General features: G+C 38.6%; 1 protein-coding gene across 1 annotated transcript; it reads left to right on the forward strand.

The window, feature by feature from the left end:
- The first annotated feature begins 12,413 nt into the window (after positions 1 to 12,413).
- LOC118439259 lies at positions 12,414 to 16,028 on the forward strand. The gene is made up of 3 exons (XM_035860409.1): positions 12,414 to 14,081; positions 14,332 to 14,614; positions 14,688 to 16,028. The coding sequence occupies exons 1-3, from the start codon at positions 13,613 to 13,615 to the stop codon at positions 15,010 to 15,012; spliced, it is 1,077 nt and encodes a 358-aa protein (XP_035716302.1). The 5' UTR covers positions 12,414 to 13,612; the 3' UTR covers positions 15,013 to 16,028.
- Positions 16,029 to 20,152: the final 4,124 nt, after the last annotated feature.

Here is a 20,152-nt window from a genome sequence, read left to right on the forward strand (position 1 = left end):
TGGGGACCCATTGGCACGCCAACTTTATAATGGAAGGCGTATCAAGGCAGTGACCTTTTCCCGACCCAAGCTTCCTTTGCTCAGGACGCTTAGCTTGGGAAGTTTCATGGAAATTTCCATTCAAATTTTCACCAAATTTTCATCAAAATTTTCATTATAACTTTCATCCAAAATTGTCATCAAAATTTTCATTATAACTTTCATCCAAAATTGTCATCAAAATTTTCATGAAAACTGGCACACAGCTAAAATGCGCGTCGATTGGAAGAAAATTTTGCAACTAAAATGCGCATAAAAGCATGCAGATGCGTCTAATAGTAAGCTATTACTCGTGTAATTCAGAAGCATAAAACAAGCATAATACTCATGTCTAAAATGTGAGTATTATTCACATTGAATAAAAATTTTACGCACGCAATACTCACATTTTAGACACGTGTATTATGCTTGGTTATGCTTGTTTAGTATCCTAATATCCTATTTTAAATATCCTATTTTTATTGTGGCGGTCTTACACGTTATTTATGGTGGAGATTTCAAAAACCACCCTTAGTTTGACCTGAAATGACCCCGTGTCCGTGTAAAAGCTGTTTATGCAATGAGTAAAATGTGCATATTTCAAACAAATGTACATATCTCAGACAAATGTGAAGTGTGATCGTCGTAGATGTACTTTATGCCGGGGATTTAAAAAATCACCTTTATTTAGACCTATGATTACCCGGTGACTGTGTAAACGTAGCAAAATGTCACATTTCTTCACTTTCAATGACAGCGAAGAAATGTGACATTTTACACTAGTAAAACGTGCAAAGTTTAATATGCAAATATGTAAAGTTTCATAAATATATCTATATTAAGTAGTGGTCGTTTTGCATGATACAACCTTATGTAGGTACCTACATAGTTTTAAAGTTTAATCACTAGGCTTCACTAGGCTTCTGGCTATGTGAAAAGCATTGTACAAATGCACGTTTTGGTTTAGCTCTTGCCAAATATTTCGCTGAAACGTGATTTTGCACCCCATGTTCTATGACAAAGTTTAAGTTTCACTAACTTATCTATCGATTAAGGCTGTTCGGAAGGAAATCGAGGTGTGACAGTACGTCCGTTTCCCTTGTAAGTATTATGGTCAACTCGGAAATAATAGTGAAAGTAAAAATGATCTCGCTGGAAGATATTTTTAGACTGATGGTGATTTTTATTAAACAACTTGGTTTTAAGGTTTTGACAGTACATAGGACACATTCATACATATGTAATAGTATGTGGTCAGAAGTGACCATACAAACTACGCGGAGTTATGCTCAAACGAAGTGTCCCTTCTAATGAGGCATAAAAACAAAAGGACCCTTTTAATCCCTTGTCCTGGGAAAAAGGTTGGAAAATGCTCAGCCCTCATAAAAGTCGACAAACTTAAAAATTGATAAATATGGAAAACTTTGTTACAATTTTAACATCCTCCCTGAATTTTTAAAGTTCAATATCGGCAGTTTCCACTGGATTTGCCCTAACCGAAATTACATTTGGCCGGCTTTTCAGAAAAAGGAAAACACAAAGAGTGGCTTGAGCAACTATTATTAGTATGCAAAGGGTTAAGATCCATTCCATTGTTGACCAGGCTGGTTCATTGCTTGTGTGGTAGTGGATTGACCCTCCTTCGTCAGTGGAACCATTGATCATCAGACTGGTCCAGTTGAAACTAGGCTGCAAGTGCCAGTTGGCTTTCATCGTGAATAGTGGGTCGACTACCTCTTGGTGAACAAGGCTGGATTCAGTTCCTGAAAATTCAATATCATTTATTTTAAAATTAGCATTCATTGGAAGGATGAACACGCTAGCAGGGCATTGTTGCAGCTTCCTCTCAATGGTAATATTGGACCCAGGGCAGTAGATATGATATTGTCCATGGTGTAGTTTGATTTGTACAAAATCCCATGGTTCAGCAAGGTTCTTGTCATAACAGTGGTCTATGTCAAAGTGATTGGAGTTCTTTGTTTTCGCTGTTGGCGTGCATCCTCGAGTGGGCGAAACAATTAGGTCGGGGGTTGTAGGCTCCTTAACGTTGATGGAGTATACGCAGTCATCTTTCGTAGAAAGGATGGCATTATGGGGTCCCTTGTACTTTAGAACGCAGGTTTCATTCTTCCTTTCAACTTTGAGATCGAAGGAGTCTGCCTCGATGAGTTGCAAATCTTTGTTAATTTCAGTTGCTGTGAAGTCCACATACAGCTTGGTTCTGTCATCTGATATTTCGCACTTTTGAGATTGTGCGAAGCTGACTGGGCAAGCATCACCACAGGGTAACGTGAAATTAAAGAAATCCATTAGTGGTGCGTAAACTTTTCCTCGCCGCCACTGTCTTGTTGCTTCTCTAATTATTTCTCTACCTATCATGAGGCGACTGGTAAGGTAGGCAATTGAGAAATGGATTTTCCCTTGAGTTCGTCGTGATCAAGCTGATGTAGCTGAAGCTGTTCTAGTATACCATTTAGGCTAACCTTAAGCTTCTCAATCTCTCTTTCCGATATTTCCACGCGACGTTCCAATTCATCCAGCATCTCTCTTTGTTCCGCTACTGTTCCTTGCAAAGCAGAGATTCTTCCAGTTTGAACAAACGAATTGATTGCTCCACCAACTGATAAGCCGGCTACAAGGACAGTCACACCAATTATTACTCCAACTGCAAGTAATGGGAGGACTCTCTTCACTCTTCGTCCAATCTCTCTGGTATGTCGCGAATTAATATGATCGGAGAATTTTCTTTTAGGGCACATTTTTTCTAGCTCATCCAGGAACATTTCGTCGTATATTTTGTTACATTTCTCGGTTGCATAGGCACTTAAATCCTTATGGAGTAGATCCTGTGTTAAAATTTCGCACGGGTTCATGAATTTGACGAGCAAGTGGACTTGGTTATATCCCGTTGTAACTGGGATTGGACTCTTTTTCCATAGTAAAGGGATCGCATTCTGATGTGTCACCCCACAAGCTTGCGTAATAAACATAAGAAGGATGGTGAGAAGGCTCATCAGTGAGAAGTTGGCTTGGAGGGGACCTCTCTTTACTTTAGTTGGGTTGTCCTTGCTCTCCTTTGTCTCATTTCTTTCCATACTGAGATCGTGTCTCATCTTGAAATGCTGGGTCTTCAGTAGTGGCTTAGTTAATCCATCTGCAATTTGTTCACTGGTATGTACATATTCAATTGCCAACTGTCCTGTACTAACTAGCTCTCTTGTGTAGTGGTACCGGACATCGATGTGCTTGGATCTTGAGTGCATCTCTGGATTTTTGACCAATTTTATTGCACTCTGGTTGTCAACATGAATTATTGTTGGGGACTCTTGTGGGAATCCTAATTCTTCTAGAAATCGTCGTAACCAAACGGCTTCACGCGCTCCAGAAGCGAGAGATATATATTCACTTTCCATTGATGACATTGAGACAATGGGTTGCTTTTGGCTTGACCATGAAATAAGGCTGTCATTTAGCATGAAGACAAAACCTGTTGTAGATTTTCTATCCATTTTACGTTTAAGCTTGTATACCCATTTACTGTCAAGCAATCTTGCATTGGCTGGCCTCTTCACGTATTTCCAAGTCCCATTTTTCTTATGACTTTCAATCTCATCTTGCATTGCCTTTATCCATTCTTCCTTCTCTTTAGACTCAACGGCTTCTTTATAAGTTGAAGGTTCTTTGTCTGCATAAATGGCATGAGCTTGATATCTATCTGGTTTCTTAATTTTAGCTCTGTCTCTTAAATTGCGAGTGGTTCCTGATTTTTTACTTGTTTCAGGCAAGACAACACGTGTCGTCCCTTGCGATGGAATGCGAGCCGTGTAGTCTCCTTTTTCAGTTTTAACTTGGACTTCTAATTCGTCACCCATTTTCTCGTTGTCAGGTTGTACTGGCTGTGGGTCAACTTGATCAGGCTGTGGGTCCTCGGGATCGTATTTCTCCTCGTCCGTCCATTCTGCATCATCTTGTGCATCATCTTGTGCATCATCTTTTGCATCATCTTTTTCAGATTTGGATTCATCAGGTTCATCTCTTTCTTCTTCGCCATGTATCATTACTGTCGGTTCAAAAGCTTCTTCGTGGAAAGATACATTTCTTGCCTCAACCACTTGTCCGGACTCAGGGTCGTAAAGACGATATTTCTTGCTCTCTGATGCGTACCCACACAGGATAAGTCGCTCTCCCTTTGCTCCCCAGACCGTCCTTTTCTGGGCTGGTATATGTGCAAATGCTACGCTACCAAAGACTCTCAAATGACGGAGTGAAGGTTTCTTGCCAAATATTGCTTCAAATGCGGTTATATTTGGACTTTGCTTGTCCAGTATTCGGTTGTGGACGTAGACGGTGGTGGCAACGGCTTCAGTCCATAAAGATTCGGGTAATTTAGCTTCCAGCAGAATAGTTCGAGCACAGTCTTTTAAAGTTCTTATTTCACGTTCGGACCTCCCATTCATTTCTGGATTGTAGCTGACGGTTGTTTCATGAATTATTCCCCGGTCTCTGAAGTATGATGCCAAAGTAGAATTACAGAATTCTCCACCATTGTCTGAACGGCATATCTTGACCTTTCTTCCTGTTTGATTTTCCATAAATTCAATGTAGCATTTGATACGATCCTTGGCTTCGTCTTTGCTCTTGAGAAAATATACAGTGCGGAAGCCAGTAGCATCGTCTTTCAAGAGTAAGAAATATTGAGCTCCTCCCAGGGATGCAACAGGCATTTTTCCGGCTAAGTCCATATGGACCATTTCTCCTGGTTTTATCGTTGCATTTCTTGTTGCGGCTGGAAATGGCTTTCGAGATTGCTTCCCAATCTCACAGTCTTCACACATAATTTTATGTGACACGGCAGGTCAATTCCACGAACTGCGTCTTTCTTGATGGAGTCCACCACATAGTTCATATTAATGTGTGTCAAGCGTTGATGCCATAGTTTAGCATTAGTCACGGGATGCATGTATGCAGCAATAATTTGTGAAGTGGGACGAAACTTCATGACATACATATCATTCTTGAACTCGGCAATTGGCCCCTTAAACCGTCCATCCTGATAAAATGTTGCTCCATTCTTGTCACGGACGATGGAGTACCCTTTCTTAGCCATTGATCCCTCAGAAAAAAGGTTGACAGCCCCTTGTATGTACAACACGTTATCTATGGTACATTCCTCCCATATGCCGTTGATGTAAGCGTCAAGTGTCACTGTCCCTTTTCCTAGTGCTTGTGTAGCCCTTTTGTCCGTTAGGAAGACTGACTTGGGAGTGTCAAACTCTTCATATCTTGTAAACCATGCCTTATCTCCACAGACATGCTGGTTAGCTCCAGAATCGCTTAGCCACACTTGTTCAGTCACGGGTGCTTGCATGGGGGTTTGTATTGCATTTAGCATGAACGCTTTCCCAGGGCTTCTATTGGCTTGTGCGGGATTATCTGAAGGTTTATTGCTCTGATTTTGTGGATTACTCCTGCATTCCCTTTTCCAGTGGCCCTTTTTCCCACACCCATGGCAGGTTGTTGCCTTTTTCAACTCTTCAATGCTCTGTTTCTTCTTGCCTTTCTTCTGGTCATGGGTCAAGAATGCCTTTGCTGCATCTTGATTGGTTGCTGCTGGTTTGGATTCCTTCCTCTCCAACTCCTCCTTCTTCAGACGGGCAAGTAGCATTATCATGCTCTGGTCCTTATCCGGAACGCTGTCCCATGCCTTTTTGAAGGCATTATACTCCTCGTCGGGGAGACTTGAGACAATCTTTGTGACAATGGATGCTTCAGGCATGACGACTCCCATTTCATTTAGTCTTCTACCCAGCTCTTCCACCTCTGCAAATGCTTCAATCAATGACTGACTCTTGCCAATTTTGTAATTGAAGAATCTAGCCATGGTATGTTGCTTGTTAAGCGAGCTTGAATCTGAATTGATGCTTTTCAGCTTGTCAAACATTGCTTTTGATGTAGCGCAGTCATAAATATGATTTGTTTGAGTGGCACTGAGAGTGGGGACAATGATGGATTGTGCTTGCATATCCTTCTTATCCCATGCTGGCTGTTGTGCTTCATCTGCAGGTCGTTGGGTAGTGCCGTTGACCACTTCCCACAGGTCATGTGACTTGAGAAGTAAAGTTATCTGAAGTCTCCACCTCGCGTAATTGGTGTCGTCTAGCTTGACAATGTGCGTAACATCTATTCTTTTGATTGTTGATGTCATCTTGTCGTTGTGGAGTAGGGAAAGCAGAAGCGAAAAACAGAAATAGACTTGTTACCTTCTCTTTGCCTAATAAAGAGCAGTAGAATCGAAAAAGGTCGAGATTTGGTAGACGGGAACTCAGGATTTGGGTAGAGTGGTCGTCCTCAATAAAACTCGTCCTCGGGCGGAAGGTTCAGCTTCGGGTAGAGTCAAAGGGTTGATGTCTCTTGTCCAAACAATGGTCCAATTCACGGCACACTTTTACAGGCTTACTCGGTCCAGACTGGCACTGGGCAGTGGAGACTTACTGCTATTATTAACTGATGAATTGACCTTTTCACTTCACAACAATAACACTGATCGACTTCAGTTTATCAAGTGTTGAACAGGAAACAGTTCTTCTCGTTGTGATACTTTAACAGACTCTGAGACACTTTTGAGGCACTTTTGAGACACTCAATGAGGCAGGTTGAGACCAACAATATGAATCATACAAACTAACGGCTTTGCTACCATGAAAGTAAAAATGATCTCGCTGGAAGATATTTTTAGACTGATGGTGATTTTTATTAAACAACTTGGTTTTAAGGTTTTGACAGTACATAGGACACATTCATACATATGTAATAATATGTGGTCAGAAGTGACCATACAAACTACGCAGAGTTATGCTCAAACGAAGTGTCCCTTCTAATGAGGCATAAAAACAAAAGGACCCTTTTAATCCCTTGTCCTGGGAAAAAGGTTGGAAAATGCTCAGCCCTCATAAAAGTCGACAAACTTAAAAATTGATAAATATGGAAAACTTTGTTAACATGCATATTTTAACAAATAGAACATCGCCAATGTTAATTTGTCTGAGAGGCTAAATGGCCGACCTCGCCATAAACTTTAACATGTAGAGTTTGAAAATTCACCGTGAGGTCAGTTCTTGACCGATTTTCAAAATTCCGCCCGTTTTGGAAACATTGAGCCCTTGCGCGACATATATAATTTCAGATTTTGAAAATTCGACCCCACCCCCCCGTTATTGAGGTCACAAGGTCAAAAAACAAGTAGAAATTCTTTATAGAATTTGAAATTTCTACGACGGTATTCGAAGGTCGTCGACCTAAATTCTTGGCGGCAATGCCTGAAGTAGTCAGGGCGTCGTATTGGCGACTAGTTGGTCACACCCCCTGCTGTTCAGTCATTGTGGGGGTGGTCGAAAATCAAGTCAGAAGAATTAAAGAGACAAAAAAATCCCTCCACACTCGATTTCTGACGTCGCCACCTCAAATAATCGTACCCACGTCCCCCTTCTGGGTGATTTGGTGTTGTAGGTGACCCCATGGCGACGGGGGGTGTGGTCATCGGCGCCTCTTCCAAGACACTACCCAAGCATGGCATGCGACATATAATTTTTCTCAGCTTGCCAAGGGGATTGCAATGACATAGTTAGAAATTTAAAAACCACACCCCTTGTGGGTGTGGTCATCGACCCCCGCCCAATCTTGCCAACCCATGTCATGTGACATATCATTGTTCTCAACTTGCCAAGGGGATATCAATGACGTAACCTAAACCCTAAAAAGGATTGCTTAGGTGAGACTATATACGATTAAAAGTATGAAATAACCCCTCCCTCCTCCCACCCTGAAGAGAAAGTGTTGGTAAAATTAGCACGACCGCTCTGGGAATAATTTCTTTATTTTTCACATATCTGCACTGTAAAAATAATGGGAACACCGATGTACTGTAATTTTGCATAAACTATCCCCACTTATCTTAAATAACATTGCACCGTGCACTCTAAGCAAATTGGTTACAAAACCTTAATTTAGATTCTGACAAGTCGTAGTAAATGCTATTTTTATTTTATTAATGTGTTTATATTGAAGCAAAAATCTATGGATTGTTCATTATTACTTTAATTGTGATGCATTTATTGTGTCGCATATATACCACATTAACCACGAATCAACAGGAACCAATAGTCATCATAACGATAAAGTTAGTGGATACATGTTGGAACTGAATTAATTCCGACCAATTTAATTGGTCGGAATATCAAGTAATACTTGATGTTTAGACCCACAATTATTTCCACGTGACGAAATTATTCCCAGAGCGGTGATACTAATTTTACCAACACTTTCTCTTCAGGGTGGGAGGAGGGAGGGGTTATTTCATACTTTTAATCGCAGATATAGTCTCACCTAAGCAATCCTTTTTAGGGTTTGGGTTATTTTAAGCTTTTAATTTGTAATATTTATGATGATTCATCACTGATCGTGTTCTAATAATGACAACAATAATTAAGTAATTAATTGCAAGAAAAAGTAATTGGTAATAGACTTTCGTTACTTACGATAATACAATTACTTGACTTAAATCGAGTCTCAGTAATTAATCGCCGTTAGCTCATAAATTGGATATCCTAAAATCGTGATTTGCAGGATGTGTTTCTAACAAACATGAAGATTAATTTTGTTAATAATATTCACATTTGCACTTTGGAAATGTGAATCAAAGGGTTTAAATTGCTAGGCGATCTCACTTTCATTTCAGTTTCCCTTAGCGGGCACACAACCCAACGCTACATTTTTCGTCAAGGGGAAAACTTTTTCATTTCTCAACCGATTTTGATGATTACAATTTTAAATTGAAGATAGAAGATAGCTAAATTTGTCACATTTTCATCAAAGCACACTTTCAATTGACCCCTCTACTTTGTTCTAATAAGGCAAAACGTCGCCATGGAAGTGGTTTTTCAAGGATTACTCCGAAACTAGGATGGTTTCATGAATGGCAGCTGAAAATTAAATTCTTCATGATCATAATTGACTCATAGTTTTTATTTCACCGAAATCGGTTGAGAAATGAAAAAGTTATAGGCTGTGGTCACTTTTCAGAACCCCAGTGAATGCTTACTTAGGTATTTATTCAGTAACCATAGCCTCACCTAAGAATAATTGAAATTCAAAAAGCCACACACCCGGTTGTAGCTTCTGAATTTTACGAAACCACGTCATGTGACACGGTATTTTTCTAACCACGCCAAGATGATTACGGTGACTTAATTCAGATTTCAAAAACCACACCCCCTAGTTGTGTGGTTTTTGTGCCCGGTGGCTTCCGGCTAAATCAAAGCAAGCCACACGCGATGCATTAATTTTTCAGCTTGTGAAGGCGATCACTGTGGGCGTGGCCGTGTTGCGTGTATTGTATCGAATTTATCTCTCAATACTTTTTCAGCAGTGCCTCTCGGCAACACTGAATGGTAAATACACACCCTCCTGTATTGGCCAATGGACGCAACCAAGAGATTCCCTGACGCATTAAGTATTCCATCGTTAATAGCCTCACAAGATAAACCGGTTACACTTTTGTATAACAATAATTTCAAACGGAATTTATTGAGACAGCAAAAAATTTGAATTGGACGAGATTCTCAGGGTTTGTAGACCTGATTTTTCTGAAACCCACGGTGGCAGTCCCCGTCTCAAATTTCCCCCCTGGCGGAGTGGGAGGAGCTGAAGGTCCAAAATATCGCTCGATCTCCGATTTTTAGCTCAAAGGGGGTCAATATTTTTGAATGCGGGTTTCGCCAAACGTTCCCTAATTTTTTGTCTAATTTTTTTGGCGTTTTTTGAAATTCGCAAATCGAATTTCACAAAATTCTTTTTGGCGAAATTCAAAATTCACCTCTGACTTCCTACTCCTTAGTCTCACATAGGGAATTTTCTTATGTGAGATAATTTCAACAAACGCTCGAAAGCCATGGTAGACAAAAAAATAGGAAACTTTTGGTGAAAACCGCATTCAAAAATATTGACCCCTCTTCGAGCTAAAGGTCACAGACCGGCAATTTTTTCGACTTTGAGTCCCTCCCACTCCGCGAGGGGGGCAATTTGAGACGGGAGACTGCCACCGTGGTTTCAGAAACATCAGGTCTACGAACCCTGCGAATCTCGTCCAATTCAAATTTTGTTCTGTCTTAAGAAATTCCGGTCGAAATTATTGTTACTCTTTTCGGTTTTGAGGATTATAGCTCCTTGGCGCTAAGTGCCAAGCAGATTCTGATAACAGAAATAGACAGTGGCTTCAGGGTTCATGAACGATTGTAGTACTTATCATATTTATTCGTGGACCGAATATTCTGACACACACGGGCACATGTGTTTCACACCTGTGAAACGAACTTGTACACCAGAATATGCATGTAGCACATTTATTTATTTACACGTCGGGGAAAACCATCTCAAGTTTATGTGTAGCTGCCAAAACTTTCTGTAATCAGATATACAGGATTCACAATACACATATTTACTAACATAGCACAGCAACTTGAAATTTTTGAATTGAAATTATGTCCCGGTGCTACTTTTAAGGGACTGATCAAAATGACATCCCGCATGACGTAGTTAGGCACGATTTAGACGGGCGCAGTGAACAAACAAAAGGTGTGATTTCTAGTGGTTGCCTAAAACTCAGCGAGGAGCTACAACTAGTGATCCAGTGGGCGTGGTTTTTTTAAAATCCCATTACGTCACTGTAATCATCACGATAAATTGAGAAAAACGGTATGCCCCCTGGCGTAGTTACGGAATATTTATCCGGGCGCAGACACTACACCACTAGGGGGTCGGTTTCTTTAATTTCAATTATGTCGCCATGATCGCCGTAATCAGCTGACAAAAATGACATGTCACATGACGTGGTTTCGTAAAATTCAGAAGGAAGCTACAGCCACCCGGGTGTGGCTTTTTTAATTTCAATTATGTAATTGCAATCCCCTTGTCAAGTTGAGAAAAATGATATGTCACATAACATGGGTTGGCAAGATTGGGCGGGAGTCGATTACCACACCCACAGGGGGTGTGGTTTTTAAATTTCTAACTATGTCATTGCAATCCCCTTGGCAAGCTGAGGAGGGGAGCTTGCGAGGTTGATAATAACAGATATTGGTGCCCTTTGGATATGTGGTAGGGACCCATGAGTGTACTAAAACCCTGAAGTAGTTTGACTCCATGGCCACATTTGCGCCCGCCACACCCACTCAAAAATGTCCAAAAAACGCTTTCACCCCAGTTTTCACTCACTCAAATCCACGCCAAAAATCCAATTTTACTCGGATTTTAAAATTTCTTTCACCATTATACTCCCAGATAGTTGCTTTCTTCAATCCAATATCAAACTCAATTTTTTCGAAATTTTTAGTATTTTTAAAATTTAAAATTCTGAATGAGCATTGTTGTAGTCATCAACAAAACAAATTATGTTTGCGAAATAATCATCAATAAAATTGAGTTTGATATTGGATTGAAGAAAGCAACTATCTGGGAGTATAATGGTGAAAGAAATTTCAAAATCCGAGTAAAATTGGATTTTTGACGTGGATTTGAGTGAGTGAAAACTCGAGCGAAAGCGTTTTTTGGGCATTTTTGAGTGGGTGTGGCGGGCGCAAATGTGGCCATGGAGTCAAACTACTTCAGGGTTTTAGTACACTCATGGGTCCCTACCACATATCCAAAGGGCACCAAGATCTGTTATTATCAACCTCGCAAGCTCCCCTCCTGAGAAAAATCACATGTCACATGACATGGGTTGGCAAGATTGGGCGGGGGTCGATGACCACACCCACAGGGGGTGTGGTTTTTAAATTTCTAACTATGTCATTGCAATCCCCTTGGCAAGCTGAGAAAAATTATATGTCGCATGCCATGCTTGGGTAGTGTCTTGGAAGAGGCGCCGATGACCACACCCCCCGTCGCCATGGGGTCACCTACAATACCAAATCACCCAGAAGGGGGACGTGGGTACGATTATTTGAGGTGGCGACGTCAGAAATCGAGTGTGGAGGGATTTTTTTGTCTCTTTAATTCTTCTGACTTGATTTTCGACCACCCCCACAATGACTGAACAGCAGGGGGTGTGACCAACTAGTCGCCAATACGACGCCCTGACTACTTCAGGCATTGCCGCCAAGAATTTAGGTCGACGACCTTCGAATACCGTCGTAGAAATTTCAAATTCTATAAAGAATTTCTACTTGTTTTTTGACCTTGTGACCTCAATAACGGGGGGGTGGGGTCGAATTTTCAAAATCTGAAATTATATATGTCGCGCAAGGGCTCAATGTTTCCAAAACGGGCGGAATTTTGAAAATCGGTCAAGAACTGACCTCACGGTGAATTTTCAAACTCTACATGTTAAAGTTTATGACGAGGTCGGCCATTTAGCCTCCCGAGAATTCCCATGCTCAGTACTTTCCGAGTTGACCATAGTACTTTATTTTGTTACGTACTATCTTAAAATCTCTGTCCTCCGTGTTCACGTGGTTCTCCCAGGCTGGATCGTAGTAGCCATCAATCCATAAGCTTCCAGATACCCTTTCCCCGTTGAATAAAAATTTAATTCCGAACGAAGGATCGGAGTGAATCATGTTGTACGGCACCGACCGTACAATGAACAATGTACAACAATGAACCTAATTATACAATGAATCTAAAATTTATTGTAGTTAAGTACCAGAATATGTATAGCAAATCTTGGACCATTTTCCTTCTCTCCGATGCTGTAAATCATACATCCGCTGGTTCCAGTAGCAGTGTGCCTTAAAAGAGAAGATTAATTTTCTCCTTGTAGTTTGTTACCATTAAACTAGTATGGAAAAATTTAGACACATCATAGTTTACGCATATTTGCTAACCTAATTAAACATTTGTTCCTACGTACTTTCTTTTACCATCATTAGTAGCAACTATTTCTTACAGAATGATCAATTTAATCCATATCGATATATAACGTCATTAATAATTCATTTAATTTTTATCATCTATTTAGAGCTGAAAAATTGCTCGGTTTCGTCTACCTACTTAATATCTTTTAAAATTAGTAGCTACTCAGACAGACGGAACTGCTTAAATATGTAACTCAATTATTTTTCCTAGACAAATTCGTGATTTTCTAAACATTAGTTTTAAGTTATTTACATTTAACCTCCGAATTTGTTTAAGATACCAATACCATTAACTTTCACAAATTCATCCAATCTTTATTTACACCCAATTGCTGCTAATGAAGCCTTATAATGAAGCCATGGAACTATATCGTGTGTTACCAATAATATTCTTTATTCACAAATTTAAATTAACTCATATTTTCAACAATAAGTTTCAGAATGCTGACAATTAATAATGCATAACAGTATTAACTTCTTTCTTAGATTTCAAATTAATTTTTAATATAGGCTTAGTCTCTGTTAGAAAGAAAAATACCTGTATTTATACATACAGGTAATTGTCGTAGTCACATCATCAATCCATCCGTAGTTGGAATAAATTCTAAAATTATTCCCACAGATCACTCAAAAATTATAAATTTCTAAAATTTGAGTACTTTACTCTAACCCATCCTTCTCCAGAAATGTCTTCTAACCTCGTCTGGTTCACCATCTCCGCCAGTTTCCGTCTCAACCGACCCTTATGGAACTGCCCTCTGCAATGGGATCCCAAAAGGAGGCGGTTCTTCCACAAAAGATTAATCTCATTCTGGTGGTATGTCGCCATCTTTGGGAATATCCTCCTCCTGTGTTGTGGCTCCATCGGATATGTTCTTTACGGCGAAATGACCAATCCCCAGGGACGATTGCCACTCCATTTCTTAGTCGAATACGTGCTAGGTGGCGTTGCTTGTCTCTTCGTGACTGGCATTTGCATCTACATCACATTCTTCGCCGATGAGACCGTCATCGTTGTCAATACAATAATTCGTTTGTACGAAGAATTTCATCCATCTGTCAATCCTCTAGGGGTAAGATATCCGAAACAGGAAAAATTGTGCGGGATACGAATCCCCGACTTTTTGGACGCGGATGGAAAAATTGACAGAATAGGTACGGTAAGAATTCTTTGTGGTTTGCTAATTAACTTATTTCTCTAAATACCTACATTTACCTATCTTCGCCAAATACCAACACTTTATAAAAGAATTACTCCTCCTATATTTAAAAGCCAATTATTTAAGAGTTAGATTAGTTTTTAGTAATACCTAATTAATAAATAGAAAATTAGAAGAACCCAGGGCTGCCTACATATTAAGACTATCGATTAAGTATCTTCTTTAAAAATTATGCATATTTTAAGGTCTGACCCTACTAATGGCCTTGTTACCAGCGCCCTTCATTCCTCTCCCTGTGGCCCTTGCTTGTGTCTACCTTCTCAAAATGGATGTCTTCATCTTCATCCTGGAAGACCTTTTCCCGCATTCTGTGGCCAACAGCATATTCCTCACTCCCTTCAGGGTAGCCCCCATATGGATTGCATCTGCCGAAATGTGCAGAATATTCCCGTTCGTCGCCTTCGTTATGGGCGTTCCCATCCAACTATTGTCCAAATCGGGGCAAATTCTGCTAAATTCAGAACTACGGTAAAAATTCTATTCATTCCAAAAATGTCATGCTTATTACCATTATAATGTCCCTAATACTTAAAATCAATAGGGGGAAATCCGAAATTCAAAGCAACACAATTCTTGCACAGTTCAATCAATTGCGTGTAGTAAACACCGCGATGGAAAACGTCCTTGCAGCCATGACATTTGTCCTCATGGGAACCGGCCTCGTAATCTCATCCCTGCTGAATTTTGCCACAATCAGATTCCTCGACGCCGCCCTGCCAAGGGTCTTCTACTTAATGTTCCCATTTTTATCGGCCACCACCATCGTCATTATCTTCACCCTCCTCCCATTCGCGATTGGGGATTACGAAAATTCCGTAGCAACTTTGTCCAGATGGAGAGAATTAGTAGGTTTAAAGGATAAATAATTGCGCAAAAGGTTACTCGCCATGCGGCCCTGGATGTATTACGCAGGCCTAAATAAGCACTATTTCTACTCTCTCACAAAATCTATGAAAGGCACTTACGGCCATTGTCGATAACACGGTCAATTTGTTAATCACCATCCCATCTGTGCACATCTGAATTTTTTCAGGCAATTATACAATTCATTTGAAATTATTTGAGTAAGCACGAATACACTTCAAGTAAGTGGAGAAAACAATTCCAACCAAATTATATAGAAACTCGCGACGCCTTTCGCAATTTATTTTTGCTTCATCAGGCTACAAATCAGAATTTAAAATTTAATTAAATAATTATTTACAAAATGTCATAATATTATAAATTTAGAATGCTGCTAAGAATTACCGTGTTTCTATTTTAGTTATGTTTGTGTATTATTAGTGAAACAGTGAGTGTGGTTGACGTGAAAAGATTTACACTGAATTTGGGATAGGTTTACAAAAGGTTTCCAATGTATTGGTTTTCTTAAATGATATTACAAATGAAAGCTTGGACATAATATGTTTATACTAATCAGTATTCCCCTTCTCGTTTTCTTTATGAATAAAGTTAATTAGCATATCTTTAAACTTAAACATGTTTTTATAGAATGGCATTACGAGGTATACCTTTTCTTGTTTTACTCTATTCGGTTCCAAGTAATTCTGATATTTACATAAAATATTGGGATTATTATTTGACAATGATTTTAAAATTAATTTAGTTTTTGGTTGTAAAATATATTTTCTGTGCATGCTCATTATTTGGGATTTAATTTGCGTTAAAAGCACTTGTGGATATCCCCTAGTCATAAATTTATGAAACATCATTCAAATTACATCCCTCATCGTTCGAACATTCTTTTTACTCTTAAAAATCGACTAAATGGTAACGAATTAATTAATGACCTTGGGTGATTGGATTTATAATGTAAAAAAGTGTATTTTATTTTGATAATTCATAAGGATCGTGGAGATAAGCACTTCACAAAAGATATAAAGATACACATCCAATACATTGATAAATACATTGATTTCAACTTGAAACTTGAAATATAAATGACAAAATTCTTCCAATATTTCCAGTTGTCATTTTAATTTCACTGACATCACTGGATATTATATACAATCACATAACCACAATTAAATAAATGTATGGAAAAAATGGATAAATGGATGAAAAATAAAAATTAATTATGCTACACCGTTGTCAAGAATGCCAGTCCTTTAAATTTACATATCTCACGTGAGAATATTTTCATAATAGTACTACCAAACTGTGGAATTTTAGTAAATAAGGATTATCCGATATCCGATCGGATATCCGAAGTATCCGTCGGATTGATCCGATCGGATAAAGGGTCTTATCCAATCCGATTGTGCTCGGATATTTTTATTTGCGATCCGCTCCGATGATTATCCGATGCGCTCCGAAGGATCGGATACACCATCCCTACACCTACCTTCCTAGGATATGTTTGTACGCATTCTTTGCAAAAAATACAAATAAGGCGACTACGTGGATAATATTTATCTCCAGGATTAATATCATACCAATATTTGCGTCAATTGTGACGCGCACATTTAATTCTACTGTTCATTAATCATTATCATTGGTCACTGCATTGTAGATTTTCATATAATTTAACATTAGAAATATAGATTTTACATATTGCTTTCCAGATTTAAAAAAATTCAATAATTATTAGTGTATTGATTAGATGGTAATATCTTAAATTATAATTCCACCATCTCCCTTGATGAAGATAAGAGCATCCTGTCGAAATATATGGGGAAAAATAAAGTTTTTATAAATCAACATCAACCCACAGAGTCCGTCTCAATTTCACCGAATTAAGAGTGTTATTACTTTCTTGGTTTATAAGCTTGGTATGTGTGTACATAATTGAGTGGTTGTTTGACAGGATGTCGATTTATTTGTTATTCTGTTGGGCGGTGTAAGGGAAAATATTTTATATAAATTAGCATACCTCTGTATGTAGAGATTATGTTTTAGAATTTCGTGTATTAATTGTTTGGGGACCTTTAAACATTAAATTAAGGTTAATTTCATGGATTGGACACATGGCAGAAATTTGTAAGCAAAAGATTAATCAACTTAATTATTGAAATTGAGGAAGCGTGGATAGGTTTTAGTTGGAAAGGTGAATTAACGAGTCAAGGGTCGAATCCTGATACCGTGGGAACCGCAATCTTACTTCGATACCAATTATATTAAATCAAAAAATATATTTCCTCAAAAGATGTCTATCTTTACTTGTAACAAAACTATGACTATGATAGTTAGACTATCCAAGCGTTGCAAAAACACAACGTGGCAATTGTTAATAACACTAACCTGAAATTACTTAAATTTATTCAAATAAAAATGTATGAACTTATTTTTATTTTAGTTTATTCGTCAATGGAGTAGGCACTGATAAAGATTTTATTAATTATGATATGTCCATATCTACTAAGGCATATTCTGCATGAGTTTATTATGCATAAAAATATTCACATAAATATTTCTTTGATTTAAAAAAAATAACCATTTCGGGAAACACCACATATTCGACCCTTGACCCGTTAATTCACCCTCCCTAGTTAATGCCTATCCACTCTTCTTCTATATCAATAATTAAGTAGAATAATATCTTGCTTACAAATTTCTGTTACGTGTACGATCCAAGAAATTAATTTTAATTTAATATTTAAAATTCCCCAAACAATCAATACAAGAAATTCTAAAATGTAATATGTACATAGGCATACTAATTTCTATAAAATATTTTCCCTTCCACCGTCCAACAGGAATAACAAATGAATCCACATCCTGTTAAAAAAATATTCAATTATGCACACAAATGTCAGGTTTGTAAACCAAGAAAGTAAAGCGGGGATGGGAGACATTTTTGCTAAGTAAACTATTAAACCAAGCAAAGTCCAATTTATAAACAATTTATATAGCCATTTGCTATATTAATATCTCCAACATTTTCTTCCCATAGCTCACTCTCACAAACGACAGTTCAAAGAAAATATTGCAAAGAATTATATACATAATTCAAAGAAGTTTCGTAAAAAACAATCAATATTTATATCATCATGGCAACCGTTACTTCACTAATGTGGCGATCCCTCAACACCTTCTCACGAGGGTTTGCTCTCCTCCCCCCATTTCCATTAGAGTGGGACATTTCCAAAAACAGATTTATTCCCTATACAAATTCCAAATCCTTGTTTTTCTGGAAAGTTTTGATGCTCTGCTTATTTCTGTCCAATATCGTCTACGTGATCTTATTCCTTGCCGCCATTCTTGGCACAGCAACGATGACCTTGCTAGAGGTCATGATATCCTGCCTGTTCTTTTCTATTGGTGTCTTCGCGAATCTTGTGGAAATCGTCATCTTTATGCATGTGGGAAATACGGCCCAGGCGTTTAATTGTGTTGCCATTTTTGGAAAAGCAAATCAGTAAGATAGATATTATCTCAATCTGAATTAATTTCTCTTACCGCCATCCTAACGTTTCTCACTGTCCCCGTAGAATTTCCGGCATCATGTTTAACTTCACAAAAAGCAGGAAAAATTGACATGGTCGGCCTCGTCTTAAACTCGATCACCTTTTTATTCGTGATTCACACAATAATCGTTCCCATTTGCGGTATCTACATCGGACTGGACCCTTACAGTCTCTTCGTCGCCCGCGTAGTCCCTCTACATTGGCAAACTGTGCCAAAATATGGCATCATTCCATTAAAAATTACCCTAATAGGGTCCTGGTATCTCGTAGTGCGAGTCTTAGCGATGACCATGTGTGCCTGTACTTTAGCCGCGTATCTAACGTTGTCCTGTATTGCGTCCCTTTGCGCCAAATCGGGGCTAATTGAGACTAATCAAATTTCCCCATACCTGGTGGAATATTCCTCCTGCGAATTAATTCTGTCCATAGCATATCCCTTTTTAGCTCCGGCTGTCGCACTCTGCCTCCTAAACGGCTTTGTCTTATCAATCTTGTACAACTTTATATCACTGAAGATGCATCACATGATTCCGATGCCATTTTTTGCGGTATTTCCAATCTTGGCGGTTGTAGCCATCACCATAATTCAGACTAGTGTTCTCAATGGTCCGGTTCGGTCCGGTCCAGTGCAGGATCAGGACCGGACCGAAGACCGATAAGCTTGGACCGAAACCGGACCGATATTTTTTGACAGGACCGGGACCGGACCGAGTCTTATCGGTCGGTCCCGGTCGGACCGATAAGATTTCGCTTTCAATATTAGACAAACCTTACGGATTTTACAAGTTACTTCAGAACACGTTAGTTGCTTCACAGAAAAATTTAAGTTTACATTTAATTTTCAAAATTTATTTTAACGTCGTAAAATTCGAAGTTCTTATTAGAATTTTATTTTTTTGATAGATTTAAAGATAGTGACAAGTTTTCACAAGTACAGATTATGAGGGTCACCAAATTTTCAGTAGTGTGCCATTACTAGTGTCTCACCTACTGTCTTTTATCTGATTGAGTAAAAGAAATTTTGTTATTCCCTGCGGCGCAATATAAAATTTAATGACCCACATGAACTTTTTGAACCTGACCATTGAATAAATACTCTTTACGTTAAACGATGACTAAAAATGGGACAAATTTTAAAACGATTTGTGAAAAATTTGGAAATTTACAGAGATTAATCTCAGAATGAATCGCACGCTAAGTTAAATCTAAGCTTACATCTGTTACAAATATTGGTTGGCGAATCTACCATAAATTTTGGTAAATAAATAACAATTATCCCCAACCTTGCAAAAAAAATTAGATAGATGAAAGTGGTCGGCATGTGTGCGACCGACAAGAGTGAAAGCAAGTAAACAACGTCATAAACTGTAGCAAACGCAATGTAGCAGTAGGGTGAAACATTTGAGAAAGGGCAAGCTGGCTTGGCTTATTTCATACTTATTTCTGTTAATTTTAACGTTTCAAAGATGAAGTACACACATTTGCGTACTGCATAAAACTAAAAAAAATTCTAAAAAATCTGAGTATTTGTTTGGCAATTTTGTGGCAAATTAGATGGTTAATAGTCGATTGTTTAAAATCATCCCAAATTATGGAATTT

Source organism: Folsomia candida, unplaced genomic scaffold, assembly GCF_002217175.1.
Source record: "Folsomia candida strain VU population unplaced genomic scaffold, ASM221717v1 Fcan01_Sc032, whole genome shotgun sequence".
Lineage (NCBI taxonomy): Eukaryota > Metazoa > Arthropoda > Collembola > Entomobryomorpha > Isotomidae > Folsomia > Folsomia candida.